The sequence below is a fragment of the Siniperca chuatsi genome, linkage group LG5 (assembly GCF_020085105.1).
Source record: "Siniperca chuatsi isolate FFG_IHB_CAS linkage group LG5, ASM2008510v1, whole genome shotgun sequence".
Taxonomy (NCBI): domain Eukaryota; kingdom Metazoa; phylum Chordata; class Actinopteri; order Centrarchiformes; family Sinipercidae; genus Siniperca; species Siniperca chuatsi.
The window spans coordinates 22,438,843-22,463,781 of record NC_058046.1 but is presented as its reverse complement, the minus strand read 5'-3'; the positions used below and the strand labels follow the sequence as shown (position 1 = coordinate 22,463,781).

General features: G+C 40.3%; 1 protein-coding gene across 6 annotated transcripts in view; it reads right to left on the bottom strand.

Annotated features, from left to right (window-relative positions):
• LOC122876054 (aminopeptidase O (putative)) overlaps window positions 1-24,939 on the bottom strand; it is a 75,992-nt gene that overhangs the window by 34,730 nt on the left and 16,323 nt on the right. For 4 of the 6 annotated variants that reach the window (XR_006377987.1, XM_044195907.1, XM_044195912.1 and 1 more), the window contains 8 exons: window positions 17,711-17,924; window positions 16,730-16,836; window positions 10,649-10,751; window positions 10,279-10,386; window positions 9,699-9,742; window positions 5,873-5,933; window positions 1,698-1,760; window positions 337-423 (listed from right to left, as the gene is read on the bottom strand). Coding sequence is in view for 5 of the 6 variants with exons in the window: in XM_044195907.1 (XP_044051842.1) it covers window positions 337-423; window positions 1,698-1,760; window positions 5,873-5,933; window positions 9,699-9,742; window positions 10,279-10,386; window positions 10,649-10,751; window positions 16,730-16,836; window positions 17,711-17,924 (787 nt within the window). In the remaining variant the exon portion in view is untranslated. The remainder of the gene's footprint in view (window positions 1-336; window positions 424-1,697; window positions 1,761-5,872; window positions 5,934-9,698; window positions 9,743-10,278; window positions 10,387-10,648; window positions 10,752-16,729; window positions 16,837-17,710; window positions 17,925-24,939) is intronic. The other 2 variants (XM_044195909.1, XM_044195910.1) reach the window with 2 other exon arrangements.

The following is a 24,939-nucleotide window of genomic DNA, read 5'->3' as shown; positions in this document are numbered from 1 at the left end:
TGGAGGGTATGTGATGTATACAAGCTCTTAAAAGGTTAAATATGTGGACAACGACATAACATAAACACAGATTTAAACAAATAAAGGGTAGTCTGTCCTCATAGACACAACACATAAACAGAATTGGGGATAATTGTGTTGTCAGACAAACAAAAAATACTACACAACTCAAGAATCACAGCTACACAAGGCAAAGGTTTTGTTTTTACAGAGAGCAGAAGATCCAGATAGATAGGAAGAAAGAGGCTTCCAAAAGAGAAAGGGACACGTCCAAGAGTTAGAAGTAGAGTAGAGGGAAGGTAAATAGAGGTCTTAATACAGTAGAGTGCCTCCTACCTCTTTGTAGTTCACCTTGGTCTCTATTCTCTTCCGCTTTCTGCCCTTCCCCTGATGACTCTGACTGAGGAGAATCCATTTTACAACCTGCAGGGGGTGAAGGCGGGAAAAAGAAGAGAGGGTAGAGGTAGAGAGAGACAACAAAGTGGCAGGTTTTGAGTGAGCTCAATGAGAGAGTGTGAAGGAAACAGCGAAAAGGGGAACAGCAGATAAGTAATCGGGAAGGTGTAATGATGACAGAGAGAGAAGGGAGAAAGGAAAGGGTGTTAGAGAAAGAGTAAGTGGTCACATCCAACTGAAAAAAGTACATATAAACAGACTTATGGCACACTTTCCATCTCTCAAGTGGAAAGGCACACAAGAATATACATATACACACTCAGTGAGCCACTAGCATGCAAGGCTTTACAGAGTGCAAGGAAGACACACACACATACACAAATGTACAACAGTCTATAGCTCCCTCTCTCTCTTACACACACACACAAACACACACACACACACACACACACACACATTAATTCCAACCTTTCAGCGAACACTTGTGCTCCATATATAACCAACACAAATGGCCGGCTGAGACAAAAGAGTAATAGTGAAAGTATGTTGCTGTGACGGAGCCTGGAGCGCAGCAACTCCCTATACCATATATCTCCATTAAACAGCCAATCACTATCAAGGCCAAACTCTATCACCTCGCCTCCACTTTAGTTTATATCTCAGAATAAATACACTGTTGTAGTACAGTTTGAAATGCTAAAAAAGTGAGGTTTCCAAACACTTAAACAGCACATAAAGTGGACGAGTCATTTCTAAGATGCAAAATCACTCACGCATTCTTTGTGTTTTAGGGTATTTATAACAAGATTCTCTTCAGGTCGGATTTAGTTATTTAAACGGACAGATAAATGGGAGAATTGGAAAATATCAGCAAAGCAATTAAGAACAACATGGGAGCTTTATGGGAAATCTGAGAGGCAGCACAGAATGACACGCAACAGATGTACAGCGCTGTGTGTGTCACTTCACTCAGAGACAGACAGAGGGAGAGACTAAAACAGGGAGCAAATGAGCAAAAGAGAGGTAGATGGAGTGCAAGAGAGGCAGAGATAAGAGATAAGAGATATCAAACATTGTGAAACAGACCGTGTAAATGAGACAGAGAAGGAAAAAAAGAGAGGAAGCAGTACAGAGAAATAGTGGCAGAATAACTGAGTGAAGGAAAAAAGAGTGATGAGAATCAGAAGAGTCTAAGGTGCAATATTTCAAATCTGAGAGCTGCCCCTGAGTCTCTCTGCCACTCCCTGAAGACGAAAAGAAGAGACTGGAAAAGAGAGAAGAGGAGGAGAGAGAGTGCTTACCTCTGCTTTGACTTCTTCTACCAGCCTCGCCTGTGACCACACGGCGCTCCTTTCATACAGCCACTGAACGACAGAGAAGAAGGGAAAGCAGTGAGCCGGGGGCAAGTGATCAGGACAGAGTGGAATGCTTTGCAGAGGCAGAGTGAGAGAGAGAGAGAGAGAGAGAGAGAGAGAGAGAGAGAGAGAGAGCCCAAGTAAAGCAGGAAGGGGAGGGAGAGAGGAGAGGTGGGAGGAGAGGGAGGAGGTGGGAGCACGATCACTTGTTCCTCTGGCGGAAACTCGCGAATTGACTCCGGAGGATGAGAGAAAGGAGGAAGAGTGGAGGAGAAGAGAGAAAAGAGGAGGAGGAAGAAAAAAATCACCTCGAAAACTAGCAACTACAGGACGGACGGTCACCTCAGTCCTCTACACATCCACTCCTCCACCATTACACATGCACGTAGAGCCATGCATGCAAACACACACCTACGCACAGAGAGCAGCTAGTAGGCACAAACACACAGCACTTACTCTCTAACCTTATTAAGGCTTTCAGCAGAGCCACTGCTCGAGTGATGTGAATCACATATCAGAGCGATGACGGCGAGGGTTGTGTGTGTGTGTGTGTGTGTGTGTGTGTGTGTGTGTGTGTGTGTGTGTGTTTGTGGTAGTGTGTGTGTGGTGGGGAAGGAGAGACACAGGACTGCATGGAATCAAGGCGTTTGTAATGTCACACCACTCACACACACGCACAAACAAGAGAGATGCAGCAGCAACACATCGTATTCATACAATCTAGGATACACACTCCATACATGTTCCCACGCACACACGTAGCGATTCTGCTATTAGCATTACCACAGTCACACACAAAGTTCAATCCTATAACTGCATGCCAGAGTACTTCTACTCTCTGTGTATTATACAAGTACTCCAGCAGAAATAGCATAAAGGTGTGTGTAGAAGCCAAGGATGGAGACAGAGAGGCAGACACAGAGAGGTACTGAGAGAGGGAGGTGTTAGAGTGGGCTGTATAGAATGTAGTAAGTGTTGAGGCAGTGAATTGTGTAACAGGATACCGCACATAGCTCTTTGCTGCCTAGATCTCTGCTACCCTTCCCTGAATAGCAAGGCTTTTGTCTACCTCAAACTGTCTATTCATCTCGTGCCCCCGACTGTCTAGTGTCTCTCTAGTGAATCGATATTAGATTGCGTGTATAAGTTCAGAAATTACACTTCTCTCTCATAAACATGCACAAGAAGAAAATAAATCACATCCCTCATTCAGCTTAGTCTGAGGTTTTTTGTTTTTTCCCCCCTATAACTTCCTGAGATCAATTCACAGTTTGGTGAGTGTTATCACTTGAATTATTTTATACTTGAGTTATCTATAAGAGCGAATATCCTTAACATTTTTCTTTCTGGATTTTGCAGCATTCAATCTTTAATGCTACGAACACAGCTGAGTCGTTCAAAAAGTATTGAGGTTCGACAGCCAGCACAAATTTTCGACAGAGAAAGTTTGAGCTCCAGTAATTGGCACACTTTCCTTTGTCATATCAGCCAATTTAGCTTTTTTTAAGCTGCTCAGGCTTACTACCTTGAGGTAAATCCAAATCAAATTTCTGCCTGGAAGAACAGTAAACGTTAAAGTGCTTGAATACTAGGTAAAGCAGTTTAAACTAGAAGAGTGCGCTGAGTAGAATGCAGATCTCCGCCATGTGTGTCTGGGTCATGTGGGTGGGGAACAGGGAGTGCAGGGCAGGCTGTGTGTCCAGCGTGTAAGTGTGAGAGTAGTGGAATGAAGGGGAGAATATTTTTTGTATAGTGTAGTATAGTGTCTTTGCCGGAAATGCCTTTTGCTATGTCGTAACGCATATCGTAAAATGGCGAATACTGCTGAAAAGATGAAAGTCTAACCTTACAATAGGCTCAGTCAATAAAATAGGTTTTTCAAAAATTATGAATCACTGCAACCACGAGAGGTCCTTGAACATAAAGTCATAAATGTGCACAGAAAAAATGCCAGACAGATATACACACACACACACACACACTCACAAACAACACATGATCCCCTTCAGGCTTCGCCTGGCAGAGATAATAACTAAGAATAAGTTATATCAGTCTGTGATAATTGATCGCAAAAAAGCCATTTCTTCATAATCTAATCAGAAAAAGACAAACATAAAACATTTAGGAGAAGGTATCAGGCTGAAAGCTCTGGTGAATCAAGGGTAGTCTTTATTTAAACAGAGTATCTCAGCCTAGATCCATCATCCCAAAGGGAGTGCTTACTCATCTAAACTCTGAGGTCTAAAATAGGCCGGCAGTGGCCTTCCCATTCCACATCTCTTACTCCGAGATCGGTGAATGTCATTGTTTATTATTAGGCCAAACCACTTCCTGCCTTTCTCCAATTCAAGCACATTGTCGAGAGATGGATAGGCAGCAGAGAGGAGAGAGAGACAGAGAGTGGCAGAGAGAGAGACTTTAAAAATGTGTTTGTGTCTAGTGTACATAATACACAAGCACTTGCATTTGTAAAAGGTTTCAATCGATCTGGCTGATCTTATTAGCTAGTGACTGGCACATCAAACATTAAAAAAAAAACCTCTGCAAGAACACTCTGGCCATCACCCAATCAGGTGTGAGAAAACAGCAGTCCCTCCACGCTGTCCTTCCCACCTCAGAGGCCCCTGAAAGGCTCCAGTTACATCATCACATAAGCTAGAAGGTGCAGGTTCCCAGACAGCAACACAAGCATAGACACACAAAAATGCACATACACACAGTGGTAATTAAGATCAGTTACCATGGAGATGGGAGAATTGAAGAAGCTGTTAAAGTGGATTGATTGTGTGTGTGTGTGTGTGTGTGTGTGTGTGGCCTTGCAAAGGGCAGAGGCAGAGCAACACTGCTCACCTTGTCAAGATACAGTAACAGTCTGGTAAGAAAGGTGATGATAATGATTCAATACCACTATAATAGCACACAGCTAGTGATGCCTTATATGCCTTATAGTCGAATTAGTTTATCATCAAGATGTCATCATGATAGTGTCTCTTTTAAGAAACAACAACAAATATGTTGTGAGTTTTTATGCTGTTATCGGGGAAAGCCATCACCATCTAGCAGTTTCGAAATGCCTACTGGCTAATAGTCACACGACATTTAAGCTGTAGGATTTATATACTTACAGCTATTTACTTCTAATATAATTTTCATTATGAGAGCATCATTACACCGCTATTTAAAGCTCTTAAAAAACAGAGACAAATGCTACCCTGCTCCTGTCATCTAAGAGGAAATGCTTGAAGCACACTCCTCCCAAAAACACAAAAAGTTCCTGTAAATGGAACAACATGGAACACTGCTGCTTTTGAACTAGATCCAAACACAACATCTTAACCTACATTGAAGTCTAGTTGATGAATTAAAATCATATTGATTCGTTATTAAGGATGATAACCTTCGGGTATCTGCAGTCAGTATGATTCTTGGCATTTGCCTCTCAAATCCACCCAATCAGACTGTGGTTTGTACGGTGAAGCCAATCAGGTCGTTGAATGTTGCCACAGTTGTCATTAAACACAAAGTGACCACTGAATGGTAAGAACAGCAGAAGAGAAAAACTAAGAAGAGCGAAAAGCAAACTAAAGTAAAAGTGAAGCTGTGTTGCCCTTTAAGGATTGACAAAAAGGTAAAACAATGATATATAACACTGGATATTTTGTGTGTGTGATGGAGTTTAGGCAAAGATCAGCCATCCACTAGTTCAAACCAAGACTTTAAGAACTAATCTCTTCCATAACCAGAAACCAGTCTAGTGAGTAGAAAAAGACTATGAAATTATCGCCCTATGCTTGCATGTGCCAGGTAGGAAAGGATCACAACAAGAGCTACATAAGAAGTGCTTTAACTGTCAGCATCAATACCCATAAAACAACAGCTGCGGATTATTTTGTTGCTATTACCTTGTATGATATAGAAACAAAAAGGATGAAGAACATAACTAAAGTAATTACTTATTTTATAACTAAAGACATGATCCATCTGAGCTAAAATTAGTTAATTAGTTAATTGTGCATACACAGTACTAATTTATTTTTTAATTATATATCTTAAAGCAAAATTATCAAACTTTAGATTTTGAAGAATAACAAAAAACAGAAAGAAAGCAAGACTCTTCATACCTTTGGAATTCCCGGTTGATCAAGCCAGTCGGCATAAATAGCACTGAGGGTGAGGCCTTTTCTGGAACACAATGGCACAAGTGTTAGTATTATTCCTATTATTATAGAAATGACTGTTATTGCTCAAGAATGAAAACATGGTTCTGGGAAAATATTGTTAGGGTCATGGCAGACTTAGGGTTTAGGCCAACACCTTAAACAAAAAGAGGGGCACACCCACTTTCCTATACAAGGACAAGCAAACAGGCAGACTTTGTACAGACAATGAACTGGATTTATATGTATGCATATATAGTAAGAAAGTATATGTCTGTGTGAGTGTAGCTGAGGAGGGGCTCAAGTGGAAGTTTTGCACATAAAAACTGTCATATTCGATACACAGTGACAGAACTGGCTTGCAAAGACAAATGTGCACGTAAACAAACATTCCACAAGCAGTACGCAGTGTATATGCAATCTGTTAAGTATACAGATACATCAATCCTGCCCGCCTGTGCTTAAAGGAAAATTCCACACTTGGCTAGTCTGAAGCTATTACTGTATACTAATCTGTGATGTTCAGCCAATTAAAAGGGGTTATTTTGTGTTGAATAGTTGTAATTTACATTTTTGTATACAAATTTTCTCTAAGCTACGCTCCTCTAACTGTAGATCAATTTGCCAAAAACATTTTTAAAGGTACTTGGTCCAATATGAATGTGCAGATAAGGGAATCTCAATTGAACACACCATTGCATCTTTTTTCTCCTTACATAATGGTTAAACATTGTTTTTACATAGCTTAAACATGTTGTATTTTATATGCTGTACCAATAACAAAATATAAATGCAACCACACGTGCTACACACAGACACACATAAATCTTGCCCACTGACAGGGAGGGACAAGCAGGTAAGTTGTGTAAAAGACCCCAGGCCAGGAAGACCCAGCAGGACTCTCTAATTATCAATAAACATCTGAATTACTTTATCAAAAATATAACCATTTCAGAAATTAAGATGGCCACAAGTTTCTGTCATCTATTACAGTATGTAAATACAGTGGTGTGCAAAAGTGTTTGCCCCCTTCCTGATTTCTTATTTTTTTGCATGTTTGTCACACTTGTTGTTGTGTTTCAGATCATCAAACTAATTTAAATATTAGTCAAAAATAACACAAGTAAACACAAATGCAGTTTTTAAATGAAGGCTGTTATTATTAAGGGAAAACAAAATCCAAACCTACATGGCCCTGTGTGAAAAAGTGATTGCCCCCAAAACCTAATAACTGGTTGGGCCACCCTTAGCAGCAACAACTGCAATCAAGTGTTTGTGATAACTTGCAATGAGTCTTTTACAGCGCTGTGGAGGAATTTTGGCCCACTCATCTTTGCAGAATTGTTGTAATTCAGCCACATTGGAGGGTTTTCGAGCATGAACTGCCTTTTTAAGGTCATGCCACAGCATCTCAATAGGATCATCTCATGTCAGGACTTTGACTAGGCCACTCCAAAGTCTTCATTTTGTTCTTCAGCCATTCAGAGGTGGACTTGCTGGTGTGTTTTGGATCATTGTCCTACTGCAGAACCCAAGTTCGCTTCAGCTTGAGGTCACGAACAGATGGCCGGACATTCTCCTTCAGGAGTTTTTGGTACACAGCCGAATTCATGGTTCCATTTATCACGTCAAGTCTTCCAGGTCCTGAAGCAGCAAAACAGCCCCAGACCATCACACTACCACCACAATATTGTACTGTTGGTATGATGTTCTTTTTCTGAAATGCTGTGTTACTTTTACGCCAGATGTAATGGGACACACACCTTCCAAAAAGTTAAACTTTTGTCTCGTCAGTCCACAGAGTATTTTCCCAAAAGTCTTGGGGATCATCAAGATGTTTACTGGCAAAAATGAGACGAGCCTTAATGTTCTTTTTGCTCAGCAGTGGTTTTCGTCTTGGAACTCTGCCATGCAGGCCATTTTTGCCCAGTCATGAACACTGACCTTAACTGAGGCAAGTGAGGCCTGCAGTTCTTTGGATGTTGTTGTGGGGTCTCTGAATGCCTGAAGAACAAAATGAAGACTTTGGAGTGGCCTAGTGGAGATAAGTTGAGCAAACTGTTTGCGAATGTTTATTCAACATCTGTTGCATAATAGCCGAACCTTATATGGATTCATATGTGAATTTGATACAGCATTCTAGTGAGGCGTCTATTTGCTTGAATGCTCATTACATGGCAGAAAACTTTGCTAATCTTAAATCTTTACCACTAACCCATGTGCGGTGGCCATTTAAGGATATCTCAAGACTAAGCTAACATCCTCGCAAATCTGTGCAGACCGTGAATGTCTGTGTCACAGGCAATCCAATCCAATACATGTTGAGATATTTAACTTTAACTGGACCATAGTTGCTGACAGACTGGCTGTGCTCCTTACTTCCACACACTAATAAAGTCTGAGTCCTACTGCATCATTTCCTATTGTATATTTCCTATTGCAACTTTGGCAGATGGAGAGTGGGCCTTCAGTAAATTGAAGCATATAAAAATCCCTTTATATTCTACAGTGAACTACTAGTAGAGGTATATACTCCCCATAAAGCACCAATTTGCCCAGAAACTGGACATTAAAAAAATCATTAAGGAAATTTCAGCTTTTGGCATGTGGAGTTGATCCACAGACAGTATATAAAGACTAAACATCTGCCACACCAACAGTGAGACACCATAAAGCAGGATTACATGGGATTATGTGAGCATAGTTTTCTTGTGTGGCAAACAAAAGATTAATACAGTTAATGTACCACATGACCTATCAAATACTGTTTCATAATAGAACAAGATAGAAATAAGCTTTATGTCTCACGAGAGCAGATAAGACATGTATCTAACAGTTTTTACATGTTGAACTTTATTTCATTTTATTGGATATTCACCTTAATGGTGATAGATGAGAACATACTGTCTTTTAAGAAAGAGTGACTGTGATGCCTGGAAAACAGTGGTTTCCTATTAACACAAATCAATTAATGCATTGATTTTTTTAAGGAATGGGTAGGAGAATACATGATCCTGTACCCTGCACACGCAGCGGCCATGACCCTCAACAGTGAGTGTCTATTCTCATCCTAAATCTTACACTTCTAGCAGGTTGTTTACTGAAAGAGGCATCAGATCCAAATATTGACTGTCCCCAACTCCCTCTGTTTAATTCAATCAATCTCTGCTCTGTCCAGCAGCACACTCCACATGACAGAAAAGGCAAAAAGATAACATTCAGAGCAGACAAAAGGATGCTGAGGAAGAGAGGGGTAAGAAAAGAAGAGTTCAACGCTTGGAGAAACAAAGTGAAAGACAGACATGGTGAAGGAGAGGGACAGAGAGACCGGTAGAAGAAGAGGTTAATGAGGCAATCAGGAGAAATAGAGAACTGAATGATTAAGCTAGTGCAGAGAGGGAGAGAGAAAATTAGAGAGGAGGAGAGCAGGAGGAGCAGTTATCCTTTTACACTTCAATTAATATGAGAGTGGATGAGACTGCTCTCTTAACAGGATTGGTGTTGGCAGCTTTCGCTGGTCATGTTTCCACAGCAGGACCAAGTTAGTCAAAGAACAGAGGCCAAATCAACACATACTCATGTATTTGACAATAAATCTACTAACGAGTCACATCTGTTGAGAAAAAAAAGGTTGTAAGGCTAAGTTTAAACAGAAAATTGATGAATATCTTTCATTTATCTGGAACTGGAAACCAGGCTACCAATACTTGAGCACAAACCAAAGCATCCAGGCATATTTTTCATTATTCATGAAATACACTGTAAGTATTATTCATAGCCACTTACATACCTCTCCATGTCGGGAAAGGTAATCAGCAGCATTCTGAGGAAATCCTGTCCAAAAAGAACAAAAAAAGACAGACAGAAATGGAGGCATTTAGGGAAGCATGGGAGGAAGAAAAAAAGAAAGAGAAAGGCATACCTGATCTGGTCAGGAGAACAAGGTCAAACAGTGTTTATATTACATCCATTATTTAGTGGGAAGACTCTGCCACTGAAGAAACAAGAGCCAGGTGGAACACATCACATATCACACACACATGGACACACACATACATACACACAGACTTCCAGGTGTGATCACTCAGCTTTATGGCCCCAGCAGAATAAACATGTGTGGCTGAGCTGATGTACGGTCATTAATTTGAAATGCTGCTGAAGCATTTTCAACTATCACAGTAGCAATCGAGCTTACATCAGCCTTCAATTAATTTATGGAAATAACATTGTGCCTCAGAGACAGGTCATATTAAAACAGTTCAAATCTGAGCTCAGATTTTATTTACAGCCTCTCAAGTAGCTCCAAGTCAACAACAAGAATCTCTGTAAGTTAATCAAGTAAAAATGAGTTTCCTATACCACAACCTCACCTGAGACAAAATCAGTTGCCCATGGTATTTCTTCACAAATAATCTGAAGAAGTCGATGAATTGTTGCTCTCCCACTTGACTGGCCAAGAACCTGAGGAGGAAGTAACCCTGGACAAAGGACAAGACAAATAAAGACAACAAAACATGATCCATCAAAGACAACACAGAGGAACATTGCAGCAACATCTATAGTCATTACAAGTGCTGTTCCAAGCAAGAGTGGGCCATCTAAAAGGACATTATAGATTTTTTGTAATAGTTTAATTTGTTCTATAGCCCTTTGTTTCCTTGTCTCCTATTTCCTTCCTTCCTTTTCTAATACCTCCATCAATTTTTCCTCCTTTCCTTCCTTTCCCCACATGTATCTCACCTTGAGGTAGTGGACTTGCATGAAGGCTTTGTCAGGGTTGAGTGCATGTTTAACTGTGGAGGAGCCAGACTCACTGACCTGACCAGTGTTTTCCATGTTAGGTCTGCAGAAAGACAAATAGAGCAGAGAAACAAAAATACACACAGAAAGATAAGACAGGTAAGGAAATGGGCATATACAGAGGAAGATGTTCAGCATCCACAATAAACAGGAAAGTGCACAGAAAATGACACAAGCAGAAAGGCAAAAACAGTGTAGGATGGAGTTAGAGAACCTAAGCATAGAGTTTTTATTTTATCCCACTCTTACAGACATTTCAGTTGCAGGAAAACCATAATTTCTACAGAGCAAGAATACACTGTCAGCAACACTAAATCCAGCCACTCAGCCGGTCCTCTCAATGGTGAACACATTGCCAAGTTGCCATTCTTTGCCCGAGGCAGGCTGGAAATCAAGCTGCAGATTTATAATAGCATGCTATGCTGTTTATATGACCTCACAGTGCTGCGCTGTGACTTTACTGCCCATGACTCACTGAGCGAACATATAACACTTCCACAAAAAAGCACCCCCGTCTACAGGCACAAAAGAGGCATGCTTTAGGTTTCGCCTTCACTGTCACACAGATACAAATCATCCCTTCAACCTCCATAAACACACAAACACACATAAAACCAATAAAAGCCAAACAAACAGAGCGCTGACATGGGATGCGGTGCAATGATAGTTTCAGTTAGCCGTTATTGATCAGGCTGAGCAGATTAACTCAGTGTGCCAATAGGAAGGCCTTGAAGGATCACCCTCCTGCCAAGTCGATACGGCAGGCGCCTGGCCCACCAATCAATACACCCTTCATCACTGGCTAGCACTTTTCCACAGGACCACTTCATGACTGAGCCAGACACACACATACACAAATGAACAGGGAGATCAAAAACATTCAAAATCTTTTTCACACTGATTCATGTATGATCAATGTTCTTTTTGAGTTAGGCTTCAGCTGTGAGCCACAAGTTAGTCAAATATTTGATCTATCTGTGTCTTTGCCCAGACATGGTGAGTGGAAGAGCAGGGACTGGGGGGAGATGAAGTACATTAGGGTTAAGGACAAGAAGAGGAGGAGGAGGTGTGGGAGAAATTGGGGGCAGGAGATAGACCGAAAATGTTTGGTTTGCTCAGTGGACAGAGAGAGGAAGTCCTGGAATTTCTAAATTTGACTGGACACTCCTAGAAGGACTTACATCATGCAAATGAGGGTGTGTTCCTCCTTGCGTGCATCTGCGCCTGTCATAGATATGCTATGTGTGAGAAAAATCACAACACCAATGATCTGATTTGGGAAAATCCATTTTGGAACATCTTAGTAACAATGCTCAGTGTCTGAACATTAAAAGCTGCCTGTCAATATTCTCCAATACTCCAGTCAGTGGGCATACAGATTAACAGTAAAATATATATGTAAAACACAGGGGGCTACAGGCAAACCTGCATAATAAAATACATTGTTTGTCTTAGTTATAGAAAACTTAATCATGTATCATGGCCACAACATTTCCCTTTTTTTAATCACGCCGTTTTTTTTACTTGCTCTCTGTCCACTCTCCTGCCTGTAGTGCCCATGTCTGTCTGTTACTGCTGATAAGATGAAATAGACTCTTTTTAAGACAGCAGGACGTGCTGTATCCCTGGGAAATCGTGTGTGTGTGGTGTGTGTGTGTGTGTGTGTGTGTGTGTGTGTGTCAGACAGAGAAGTACAGAGAGAAAGAGAGACTGGGGCAAGAGACAAAAACAATGACAGAACATGTATTTCCAGAAGAAAAATATGTGTCGGTTTCGTGCGCCAGAGATACTGGTGGCACAGTGCGAAGAGGAAAAATGTTGATCCATCACTGCCGTGTTAGACAAAAGAACTCCACCCTTCCCTCTGTCCAGACCAGGGATGTATGGATGTGTAAATCCCCGTCTTTTGCCATCTCTCTTTGTCAGAGATGATTTACTACAGCTTTAAGAGGAGTCACTGCTTGCTGCCTTGGAGAATCACACAATAGCTCAATGTATTGCAGAATAAATGGTGCTCTTATCTGACTCGTAGGCCATGTGTGTGAGAGGGAGGGTGTTGTCTGTGGGTGTGTGTGTATGTGTATGTGTGTGTGTGTGTGTGTGTAGCCATGCATATACCTGGGTGTGTCTGAGATTGAGAGAGAGAGAGAGAGAGAGAGAGAGAGAGAGAGAGAGAGAAAGAGAGAGAAAGAGCGGGAGGAAATCAGGAGCTATTACTGACAGAGCTCAATGTGAAACGTACACACACACACACACACACTCTCACGCACATACACACATAGAGGTTTATAGCTCCGCGAGCCATATCCTGACAAATTACACTGGGTTGACTGTGGAAACCGGATAAGGTAGAGCAGCGCTCCCAGCAGCCCTGTGAATCAGCAGGGAGAATGGCGTCTGGCCCAGGCTGCCCTAAATATAACTCATCTGAAATGGACTGATAAACACTGGCCACTGGGGCCCCTGCTGGATCACGGGGTGTCGATTGTGACCCACTGAACTTGGAAAGCACAATCTGCCATTTAGCCTTTATGTGTGTGTTTGTTTGTGTATACTGGCAAGGTTTTGCTTATCTCTCCTTAGATACCATTGCATTTCCTTTCCTTTCACCAGGTCCTCTCTAACATTTCTCTGTGCATTGTTTGCACAAACAACCAGTTAGTGCTTATTCATATTATGTTTTCCCCACAGTTATAATGCTAAACAATGGAGCCACATCAGGACTTGGACATACAGGCAGTCTAGCCCACATCCATAAGTGGCATGGGCTGTTTGCCAACTTTGGAGTAAACAAAGATCTTAGTTACATCTGACCTTCGACTGCTTTATGATTGAAATCAGCATCACAATGTTAATAAGAGTTTTCCTAATACAGTGCCAATATATATCAGGATATGTCAAACATATGCAAAATCAGATACAAAATCATTAAATTGAGACTGAAGAGAGAGAGAGAATGAGACTGAATGAAAACCGGAAACAGACAACATCAGCTGTCTGTTAACACCAGAACAAAACTGGTCACAGCATCGGCTGGGAAGGGGTCAAAGTCATTGGTCAGAGAAAGATCAAGGACACCACATACAGTACGATGACAAAGACCCTCCTTGAACTGAGATGGGGTTAATATTCCCTCCCACAGACCATGAGATGCGGTTAAAAGCTAGTAAGTGCACCTGAAAGTTGAGATTTTGTGTCACACATACTGTTCCCAAGGTCAAGAATGATCTTCTGTGTGTAATCCTGACTGTTATGTGTTGCATCAGACAAACCTCATGTACAAAACAAAAACTTCAATAACTAATTTTGTTAATCTTTTATTTAATTTTGCTTCAAAAGATGATTTTGGACATCAAAATTTGGTAACGCTGTATTTCACAGGTCTGTAATTTTGTAGATGTTTCTTGATAATTTCCTGGGGGGTTTCTTGGAAAGCACTATGTAAATACTAGTACTAAACATAGGGAAAAAAGGAATTTCCTGGAAAGAACTGCTCAGTTTGAATCCAAGCAAATATTCAGTTATTATTCATTTATTATTGGCAACCTTATTGTTCCTATATGTTGAATTGTATGCTTGCCTGTAGGTACATTTCACATTTCTGCATGTTCAGCTGACCTGCTATGCACTAAAAGACTCTCTAGGTTACGCAGCAATTAACTGGATATAATTGAACACTGACTCCATTTTCCCTATAATTAATACCAAATTACATAGTTATTTCCAGGAAACTTTTTGGAAATTATTGTAAATGATTCAGAAATTACAAACCCATGAGATAAAGTGTTACCCAAAACTTTGTAAAATGAAGTACAGTATCTGAATCATACAGTATAATATGACTCCAGTGGAAGTTGACAATAATTCTAACTTAAGTCTCAGCTCTACTAAAATGTTGATAGGAGTAGAAAAGCACAAACAGGGGCATATTGCTGCTCTAAAGAATTGTCATTGCATTTGCAGAGTAAAAGCCGTACCTAACTCACAGACTGTGTGCATTCAGTCATTAACATAATGTGTGAGCAGGGTTCCTTTATGCCTCAACATGCTTTACCATCGCTAAGAGATGTGAAGATTAAGAAATGGCTTTTCAATGGGTGCCACTTAAGCAATTACTTATCTTTTCAATACGGATGTGTTTCCATGTAACATAATCAGTCAAAATGTATGCATCCATGCATATAGGCATATACAGTATGTCAGTGTGTATGTCTGAGTTCATGTACTGTTTGTATTTTTCAGATGTTAGTTTTATGTTGTTGATTTAACCCCGTCAGGTGCAAAGAAACCTAATCCTGATCCTCCTAATCACCCGTGTGTCTGCCTCATAGGGGAACACCCTGATAGACGGCTAGACAGACACAGCTCTCAAGTGCACGTTTAACCCTTTCACTCACACACAGCTTCCTATTTCAAGATACTGTGTATCTTGTATCACTATCAATTCTACCATGTTTAAGCCAGAAATGTGAAACTTCATAATGCAACATACACTCGAGTTTATCAGCATTTCAGTATGGAAAGAGTCCCACATTTCCAAACACAGTCACCCTTGAAGCACTGAAACCCTTTAAACCCATGAGGACAGTCCTTAAAAGTAACAAATGAGTAAAATCACTATTGCAAATACTGGAGCTTTCCACTAACACAGCTTGTACTATGCAGGAGAGACTGAATAGATTTGAATTCTAAATACTATTAAGTGTTTCCATTGTGTGATGACAACACATTATTAGTGAAGTGACATGGTTAGAAGCTAGTGCCAAGCAGAAGTGCCATGAAATCAATAACACATTGATTTGCTGTCACGCTCTGTACGGTCTCTTACAAGCGTGAATGTCAATAGCGCACTATGCTACAAGTGTCATCTTCAGTGAAGAGGCTTTTTCATACAAAGGAAGAGCTAGTTAACAGTTAACCCTGAGCTGGGTTTTACACCTATAATCCCCTGATGACACTGTGCTTCCACCCTGGATAAAACAAACAGGGTGTGGGTGCCACATTGTCAGGATCAGATGAAGAGTTTTTGTGTTCGTGCGTACTCGCTGTGCTTGTGCGCAGAGATTTTCTAAGACAAGACAGTACAGTACACCTGGATATACTTGCCACACCTACCGCACCTGTACCCCTGGAATGCATATATGTGAAGCTCATATGTCTGTCTGCACATGCAGACACTACCAAAAGCTGGGCATACTCTAGCCTAAAAAAAAGTAGCCTGTTTACTATGGAGAATTAGTTAAAGAGAAAGGCAACTTATTTAACATTTCACTCTCCTCCCTAAAAATCTCTTGCACTGGGCTACCTTGTCTATGGCAAAACCTTTTGTAGTGTAAATTCTGGTTATTATAAAAAATGTCTTGTAGTTTATCTTTGGCTTTTTCAAAAAGCTATTATTCACCCTACTTGGAGATCATCATTTTGTACAGCAACTGTGTGTTTTAGGCATGGCATTGCTAGCGGTGCAAAAGTTAATTAATTACCCTGAATCAGGGACAATTATAAATGACTGCCTTGAACCAATAAATAAGATACTGTGTATTATTTGACAATCACTGCAGCAGTAACATTTACGTTGAGTAAAAGTGGCCCTAATGCATATTTCGACAGAGCAAATTATAAAACATTATCTGTGAAAATTGATCAGGATAAAATGGATGTCTGCAGTTCTGGCCACTAAGTCACAAGAAGTGCTTGTTTTAAAAATAGTGGGTGAAAAAGAGTTTGAAGAGCAAGCAGTGATACCAGAGTAACATTAAGTAGTCGCACTGACTGCCTATTCTATATGTGTTGAACCTAGGGTGGTTTAATAAAGCTCTACTGATATTTAGGGATAAAACTAACAGTGGTGAAGACTATCAGCATTCAGCATTTGGAGTCAGTTTCATGTCAGTGTATAGTACTGTGTTATGTTTTAAGCACACTTGTTGAAGGTGCTGTTGCACTATTCTTACTATCCTCCATAGTTGTAACAACAGTATGATAATTAAAACAGATGTACTTGACAAAAAATACACACACCTGAGGATTTGAAGTACCTCCTCTGAGTTCTGCAACTCATCAGAGAGTCGTCTCCACCTTAGCAGTGCCTTCAGGTCAGACTGTTCTGCTGTCTCTTGTAAAGAAAGCTGGAGGGAGAGATACAGAGTGATAAAAAGATGTGAGGGAAAGGGTTAAGGTAGAGCAAAGAAATCCAAGGATAAAATTAATTAATAAATTAATTATTAATTTATTATTATAAATTAATAAATAATAAATAAATATCTTGTTTTTCTTTGATCTATGATCTACTTGATCTATGATCTACTTCTTTAAAATGTTCACTTTTTTGAGGAGGAGTAGGTGGCAGTAGTACTTTTTCACAACTCTTGCGTCATAATCATCTTATGTTTTAGTAGGTCAGGAGGTTTGGGTTTGATGGTTTATTTTGTGGTTGGACCAGGAACTTATTTACCCTTTTGTTTGTTTGGCAAACTCCTCTGACCTTTCAGAGAGCTTTTGTTTCTTGTTTGTGCTTTCTTTTGCATTGGAACTCGGATTGGTATCTTTATAAACTGTTTCCTTGTGTGCTTGATGTATGGTTTTACTACACTAATGTCATGGCCAACTCTATTTGACATGCATTCCAACAAAAACAGTAACATTTGGAAATCCTGGAACATAAGTTGCCATGGAAATGGAAGATTGGAATGTCAACCTGTGTTTCCCTCAGTTGTTGCATTATATCAATGAAGGTGCTGGATCATACTGTATAGTAGCACTTGTAGATAATGACAAGGAAGAAATGAACTAAATAAACAAATATTAACTTAATGATTCTTGAGAAAGTTGCTATCTCAAGATAGCCACAGCAAACTCGGCGAAATTGGTGTATCTGAAAGCTCATATTTCTATCTAAAAGTGCTTGTCTACCTGGAGTGACAGCCTAAAAAAGGCCACCATTAAATCACTTCCATAAAATAACTAGTAAACTACAATCATCTGGCAGTGACTAGACTGTACTTGTTGTGTTTGGGCCCAGATAATGTCCTCCAGGTAGGTGGCAAAGCCCTCGCTGATCCATTCCTCAGTCCAGTCTCTGGCTCCGATAACCAGGCCGAACCAGGAGTGGGCGATCTCATGGCACATCCTGGACCCACACAGAGACAGGCCGTTCTCTCCAGAACCAGGACTCCCACCATACAACACACTCTGGGACAGGAAAATGATATGCGGGCTGGGGAAGACAAATGACAGAAATAAAGAATGAACAAGAGGGATAAAGCCAGAAATAAATTATAAAAGGGAGGAAAGGAGTGAGAAAAAAGTGAGGGAGTGAGGGATAAAAAGGGAACTAAGATTAGAAGATGGGAGGATAAATATGTTTTTATGATCAAGGAGGTGCAGGAAGTAAGAGAAAAACAAGAAAAGACAGAGGGAAAAACAGGAGGTAACCGTGAGAAGAAGAAAAAAAATATTGGTTAAGAAGCAATAAAACCAAAGAGAACCATAGAAGATATACTGTACCCCTCCAAAAAGATCAAAGAGTTACTGAGGTAATGTTCCACACCTATGATTACAGAAAATTTTGCCAGAACATGCCATGTAAGACGAACCAACACATGTGCCTACTAATGAGTATGGGAGTCACTAACTGCCCATCCCTTTCTCCATCTTCTACATTATGTTTAGCAGAGGGCAGCTTACTCATCAAGTGTTCTTGCCAAACCTAACTACACTGTACAAACATCAAGCAAGGACATCATGTTCCCTGGACTAAAACTGTCAACCAACAATGGGTAAAATAAGAAATAAAATTAGCAATTTTGAGAGGTTTTGCCCAACTGTTGTAGATTTGTCAAGGCAGGGGGGGTTTATAGCTCCCAGTCCTCCTCTTTCACTTTGCTTCTAAACGTGACTTCAAGGCAATGCTGCAAATTTGAGGTTTCAAGTGTTTAGAAGTTGTCGTGATTTTTCACAATAAAAGATAATTATAAACTAAATCCTTACCCTTTTAAGATCTTTATGGAGAAGAAAAGGAAAAAAACTGAGAACAAAGCTTGACGTATGACTATATTTAGAAAACTATACAAAAGTGTCTGTATTGTTATATGTCCATGACTGATATATTGAGCATGTAAGTTAATTGAGATTTACCTTGCAGTTTTCTCACAAGGAAATTAAACATATGGTTATGATTATGATGATAATTTTAGATTATGTGCATCTAAAGTTTTTGTAAATATAGCAACTGTTGTTTCCCTCTATAGTAAACATATTATATAGATGATATGTGTGTGTGTGTGTGTGTGTGTGTGTGTGTGTGTGTGTGTGTGTGTGTGTGTGTGTGTGTGTGTGTGTGTGTGTTTGTCTTACTCAACAATTCAAAAGCATCATTAAGCTTTTCAGCCAATAAGAGCAGTTCATCAAAGCTCTGGGCCAAGCAAAATTGAAGAGGGAATAACAAGGCCGTGAGCAGCTAAATTCCAATATAATTGTTAGCAAATGTGAGTTGGTAATAACTATTCTATATACAGTAGTTAATGGTTTCCCCTAATGTCCATTTTAGATATCAGATTAAAAAAGCATAAGCTAAGAAAGTGGTTTTCCCCTCAACTTTTCCTTTCTTCTCAATCAAGGAAGTAAATTTTAGGTTTGACGAGGCTTTGGAAAGTTTCTTTCACTGCACATGATTCTTGCCAGCAGAGAATACTGAGCTGCTGAAATAGGATTGGCACAGGCACACACCTCATTCAGATACAAGTATCTAGGGTTGAGTTTGCTGAGTGTAGTAAAACATTTTAGGAAACTATGCAACATGTTGGAGGTTGTGATTTTCTTCAAATGGACCTATTTTTAAAAAATTCAAAAAGTATTGTAGAGAAATGTATTTGATATTCCTTCATATCCATGAAAATATACTGACACGATTCTACAGCCATGCTAGTGGCTCTGTGAGTTAATTGCTTATATCATCATGCTAACACGCTCATAATGACAATGCTAACATGCTGATATTAAGCAAGTATAATGTTTACCATGTTTACCATCTTATTTCAGCATGCTAACATTAGCTAATTAGCACTAAACACAGTACAGCTGCAGGGTGAATGAACATAAACTGAAGTGTAGGACGAATTGAAATTTTGTCCTGATGATGGCGTTAGATGAAAAGTTAAGGGACCACCAAAGTTAATATTATTCATCCTGAGGGGAGCGTAAATGTGTGTACCAAATTACATGGCAATCCATCCAATAGTTGTTGAGATATTTCATTAAAAAACATACATGTCAACCTGCTGGTAACACTAGAGGAAAAATCAGGAAATCACCAAAGTCCGTAGGATATACTGCCTGGGAACCATGCTGTAGCAAATTTTACTGCATTCATCCAATACTCGTTGAGATATTTCAGTCTGGACCAAAAAGGTGGACTGACTGACCAACAGACATTGCCTTGCTAGTGGCATAGCTTGAGAGATAACAAAGTTATATTTGCCATTTTCAACCATCTTGTCTGAACCACATCCGTTTCATTCTGGATATTATACAAGAACTGCCTGAAACGTTCATACTGCAGACTTTCAGCTTCACATAGACACAGGGATACAGGCCATGTGACTTTTAACCATGAGACAGCGCTGGTAGAATAGGACTAATAGGAGTGCTCTGTCAAAGCCAAGGTCATGGCTAAAGACTTTTTGGAGCATTCTTTACTTCTGTCTTATGTAACAGGCTCTGGGTGCCCTGAGGAGCTTAGGGCCGACTGTGCGTGAGAGGCAGGCTATTCTTCAACAGAAGAATGGGAGAGGGGTCATAGAGGTGCAAATGAATGGTCTCTCTCTCTCTCTCCTGGCCCATATAACAACACAGGACTGTCTAGAATTCCTTTCACACTCTCTAGATCTTGAGTGTCCGGGCCACTATTGACCTGACATTGGTGGGAGAATTTATGGCAAACTGCAGGTTCCTACTGAAAAGTATTTTTCAAAGGGTCATACCACCCTACTACTGTGACAAATATGTTAAAGGTGCCTCTACATAACAGAAGAAATGTCTTTATCTCTGTGTTTCACTTCATTTTAGCCAGCTTTTTTAAGCATTATCAATATACTGTATGGTAACTACATGTAAACATCATGTAGTAATAAACCACGCAATATAGTGTTTCCACCTAAAGTCATGAGGGGTCATACGACCAACTGCTGAGACACAGTAGCTACAATTACACATTTCACAGTCCCTGTACTCCCACAGCTACAATAAAACCACATGACCGCCATTGACAGTAAGATGTAATATGAGCTACTCTCATCAAGGAAAGATTAGCATCTTAAAACACCAGCTGACAGAGGAGTTATTTTCTTTTCTTGCCATAACCTAATTATGGTGATAAGTCAATTATAAAGGAAAACAGTGAGTACAGACATAGGTTAGGCTGGGTCTGCCAGACAGTCTATTTTGGAGGAAAACAAAATCGGATATCTGAACACAACTACTCTTTATTTCCCCAAGGATTGTTTTATCAGATACAAGGCAGACCATCGCCTTCTGTTATTTAGAAACATGTCAACATCATACAATAGGGTCTTATGGGCATCATTTCTGAGACAAAATCTCAAATCTAATCCCATGTTTTTCCTGATTACACAAACAAGGGCTCTGACTGGAGCAGGAGATGCTAACATTAGCCTTATGAGTTTCTTTGTAGCCTAATCTTATTCCCCCACAATTGGATAAGCACGCCTTTGTTGTCAGCTACAGCAGTGCGTTATGTGTGTTTGTGTGTGTCTGTGTGTGTGAGTGAGTGTGAAACACAAAGACAGCCTTTCAGAGATGGCGCTTGCACATGCTCCTCTGAGGGATGCGGAATCCATCACTACAGTGACAAATAGTGTCATCCCACCATGGTGGGGATGAATAACAACAGCATCTTTCATATTCACTGATACACTGACTGACATTAGTTGACATCAGGGACCTGTCAGGGATACACGCAGAAGAACACTTTCACACACATTCATGCATATGTAGCACCTGCACATGTGTATACACCTCTGTTTTGCAAATTAGCAAATGTGACTCACAAAACAACTACAGCTGCTGATTACACCAACAATTATAATCAATCAAGCGATAATACTGAAACTCACAGAAACTGTGTAGATACATTATACTCTGTAATATAACTTCCACTCCTCCACATCTTTGCATCACACACTTGTTGGCATCTTATGATCAAAACATTTACAAAATGAACGTTTTCTGATTTTTTTGTGCTTACCACCAAATTTGTAATGTTGTTTTTTATTGATTGTCTTGCGACAGTTCTTCAGCTGTTGATTGTGATACCATAGGATTTTTTTTTAAACTCTGAGGGTCCACGGTAATAAAGTGGTAAAAAAAACACCCCTCCCATTTCTTCATCTGAACAACTAGAGATATTGGTGTTGTTAAGATGCTTTTCACAAATTACACAGGAGGATTTTCAATATGTTATCACACCAAAATACTTTTTCCAGATGGAAAATCTGATTAAGAGAATCCATAACAAAAAGTATATTCAAAGATATGTTACATTTTATATAAATAAAGGATCAAAGACACTCATACAGGTGACAGAAACTTTGGTCTGGACCCTCTCATCAGGTTTACTCATCATTTCCTGATGATTGCACATTACTTGATGTTTAATGATGGGATGTTTGATTTAAACTTGGCCACTGACACCTTTAGAGCACGTAAATGAATTCATATTTGTTGTCTTGTGTCTGTTTTTGATGTATGTGATCTCTGTTGGCTTTTTAATTGACTGCTAGCTGTGCAAGAAATTGCCTTTCGGAAACAATGCATTAAAGACATGGAATTACAATCTCTGACATAGGATGCCAAATATAAATGTTAGACTCTACTGTTAATTATATTTCTTTTTTGTTCTTGATCATGAAAACTATGCACAAATACGCTCAGACAATATTTGCACAAACACTCACACACATACACTTGCAGGTGAACACTCACCTACAAACAGTGCTCTGAATTCCTTCTCCGGAAGGCGATAAACAAAACTGATCACGATGAGAGGCTGTCTGCATATAGAATAACAGACAAAAGACCTAAGGTGACCTTTCTGATGGTGCTACCCCATTGGGTCTTAATGCACAAAATTAAATACTGATTAAAGCCCTCCTGTGCGTTCTCATCGGAGAACCTCATGACTCTGAGTCACCCAGGGTGACTTGGCCCTGAGCTTCAGAGGTGTGAGCCAGGGCAAGTCTTCAATTTGGTGAGACACAGATTGCAATAGGGTTTCGCTCCTCCATTTCTCCATCCATTATTCATCCCTCCATCCATCGTTCCTGGCTGTAGGCCATTTTTTCCCCAGCGGGACACTTCCATGCATAATGCAGCATGAGCCCTATCATAGTCCTGTAATTGACATCCCCAGCCCAGCTAAGCATAGCTGGGACACCAGTAAAACAGCCCCACGAGACAGAGAGACAAGGAAAAAGATGATGAGAGCTGAGTGCGCATTGTAAGTGTAAAGGAGAGATTGAGAGCGAGAAACTAAGTAAAGGAGATACAAGTCAACAACATAGAGAGAAAGATTGGAAAAGATATAAGAACAAAGAGAAAAAGTAATTTAGAGAGTGAATGAAAAGATTATTTAATATGTATTTATGGAGGTTGAGAGAAAGTCAGAAGAGAAGAGATCAGAGAGAGAGAGAGAGAATCCTCTCGTCTGTCACTCTGTGATGAGTTTTGCTCTTTCCCCAAGTGCAGTGTCAACTCCCTGGTGTGATAACGGTTGAACTGCTGAACCAGTGTGACACAGACACAGTTACAGCATCCCCGGTGAAATTTCACACATTGTGCACATAACTGCATACCCATACAGAAACACACAAACAAACACTTTTAGGACACAATGACAGACAGGTAAGGAGATGGACAAAAGCCACACGAAACACAAAAACAAAACAAACAAACTACAACTTTGTCTATTCTTTTATATTCAAGCAAAGGTTGGAAGGCTAGCCTTTCCTAATGTCAGCTTACGGGAAGAAGCTTTGTCTCCTTTCCCTCCCTCTCGGAGTCTGTGGGCTATTTTAGACACAGGGGCCTATTTGACCAAACTCCTACCACCCTTCGTTCTTTTTTAACAAGTCTGACTTCAAATGTCTGGCATTCCAGGCTGGCTGCAGATCAGCTCTCAGCTCCCAGACGGGGCCCCACAGGGCCAGGCCAAATGCCACTCCATGTAGGGCCTGATCACATGAACGGGGGCCAGACTGGGGCCCCCAGAGAGCCTCCCCACCCATATACACTGCATCACATCAGAGCCTGAAAATAAATAGCAGAAAAGATATCAGAGGTCATCAGGAACAAGGAAGCCACTCTGCTGCTTGAGTCTGGAGAAAATTAGACTTTTTAGTACCAGCACATAAGAAATAGGTGGCAGGTTTCAAGGTTAGACTGTAGTTTCTAGCTGTTGTCAGGTGCTTAATCTTAAAAGCCCATTCATGCATACGGCTTGTTTTAAGCAGGTCAAGTTTGTATCACACTAAAATGATGAGGTCAAGAATGCTTGTGTACACACACAGAGCTATACATGAACACGCAATAACTGTATAAGGTGCAGGCATAAGAGAGCACTCACATAAACCAGCAGAAAGTCACAGGTACAGACATGCACATCCAGACACACACACCCACATACTTTCAGCAAATCTACTTTGAATCTGTATCAGCTGAGAAGTGATAGCAGATGTCTGATCCATCTTAACAGTACAATTCACAGTGCAGTTTGTTCCTTGTTTAGTACAGTCCAAAAACTGATGTCATGCCAGAGAAATGTTCTTGAGTGTGTGTGTGTGTGTGCGTCCGCAGGATGCTGGAGCAGTGATGCTTGAGCACAGATTTAAAACAGCATGGACACGTATTGGTCTATAACGGTAAGCTCTCTTTCTGTGGTAGAATGCTGGCATGTTGCCGAAATAGGGGAGACCAAACTGCAAGAAATCTCTGTGAATGATACCACAGGAAACACTGACACTTCCAAGAGGACAGGTGAACAAGCAATGTTTGGCAACAAGGAAAGAAGAAATCTGTACACATGTACCTACCCAAAGACAAATATCACAATCAAAGTCCTATATCAAAGTTTCAAAGTCCTATACTGTCTTAATACAATACAATTTAATGGGATTAATACAAAGGGTGTACACAATGTTTTCATAGGCTCTAATGCA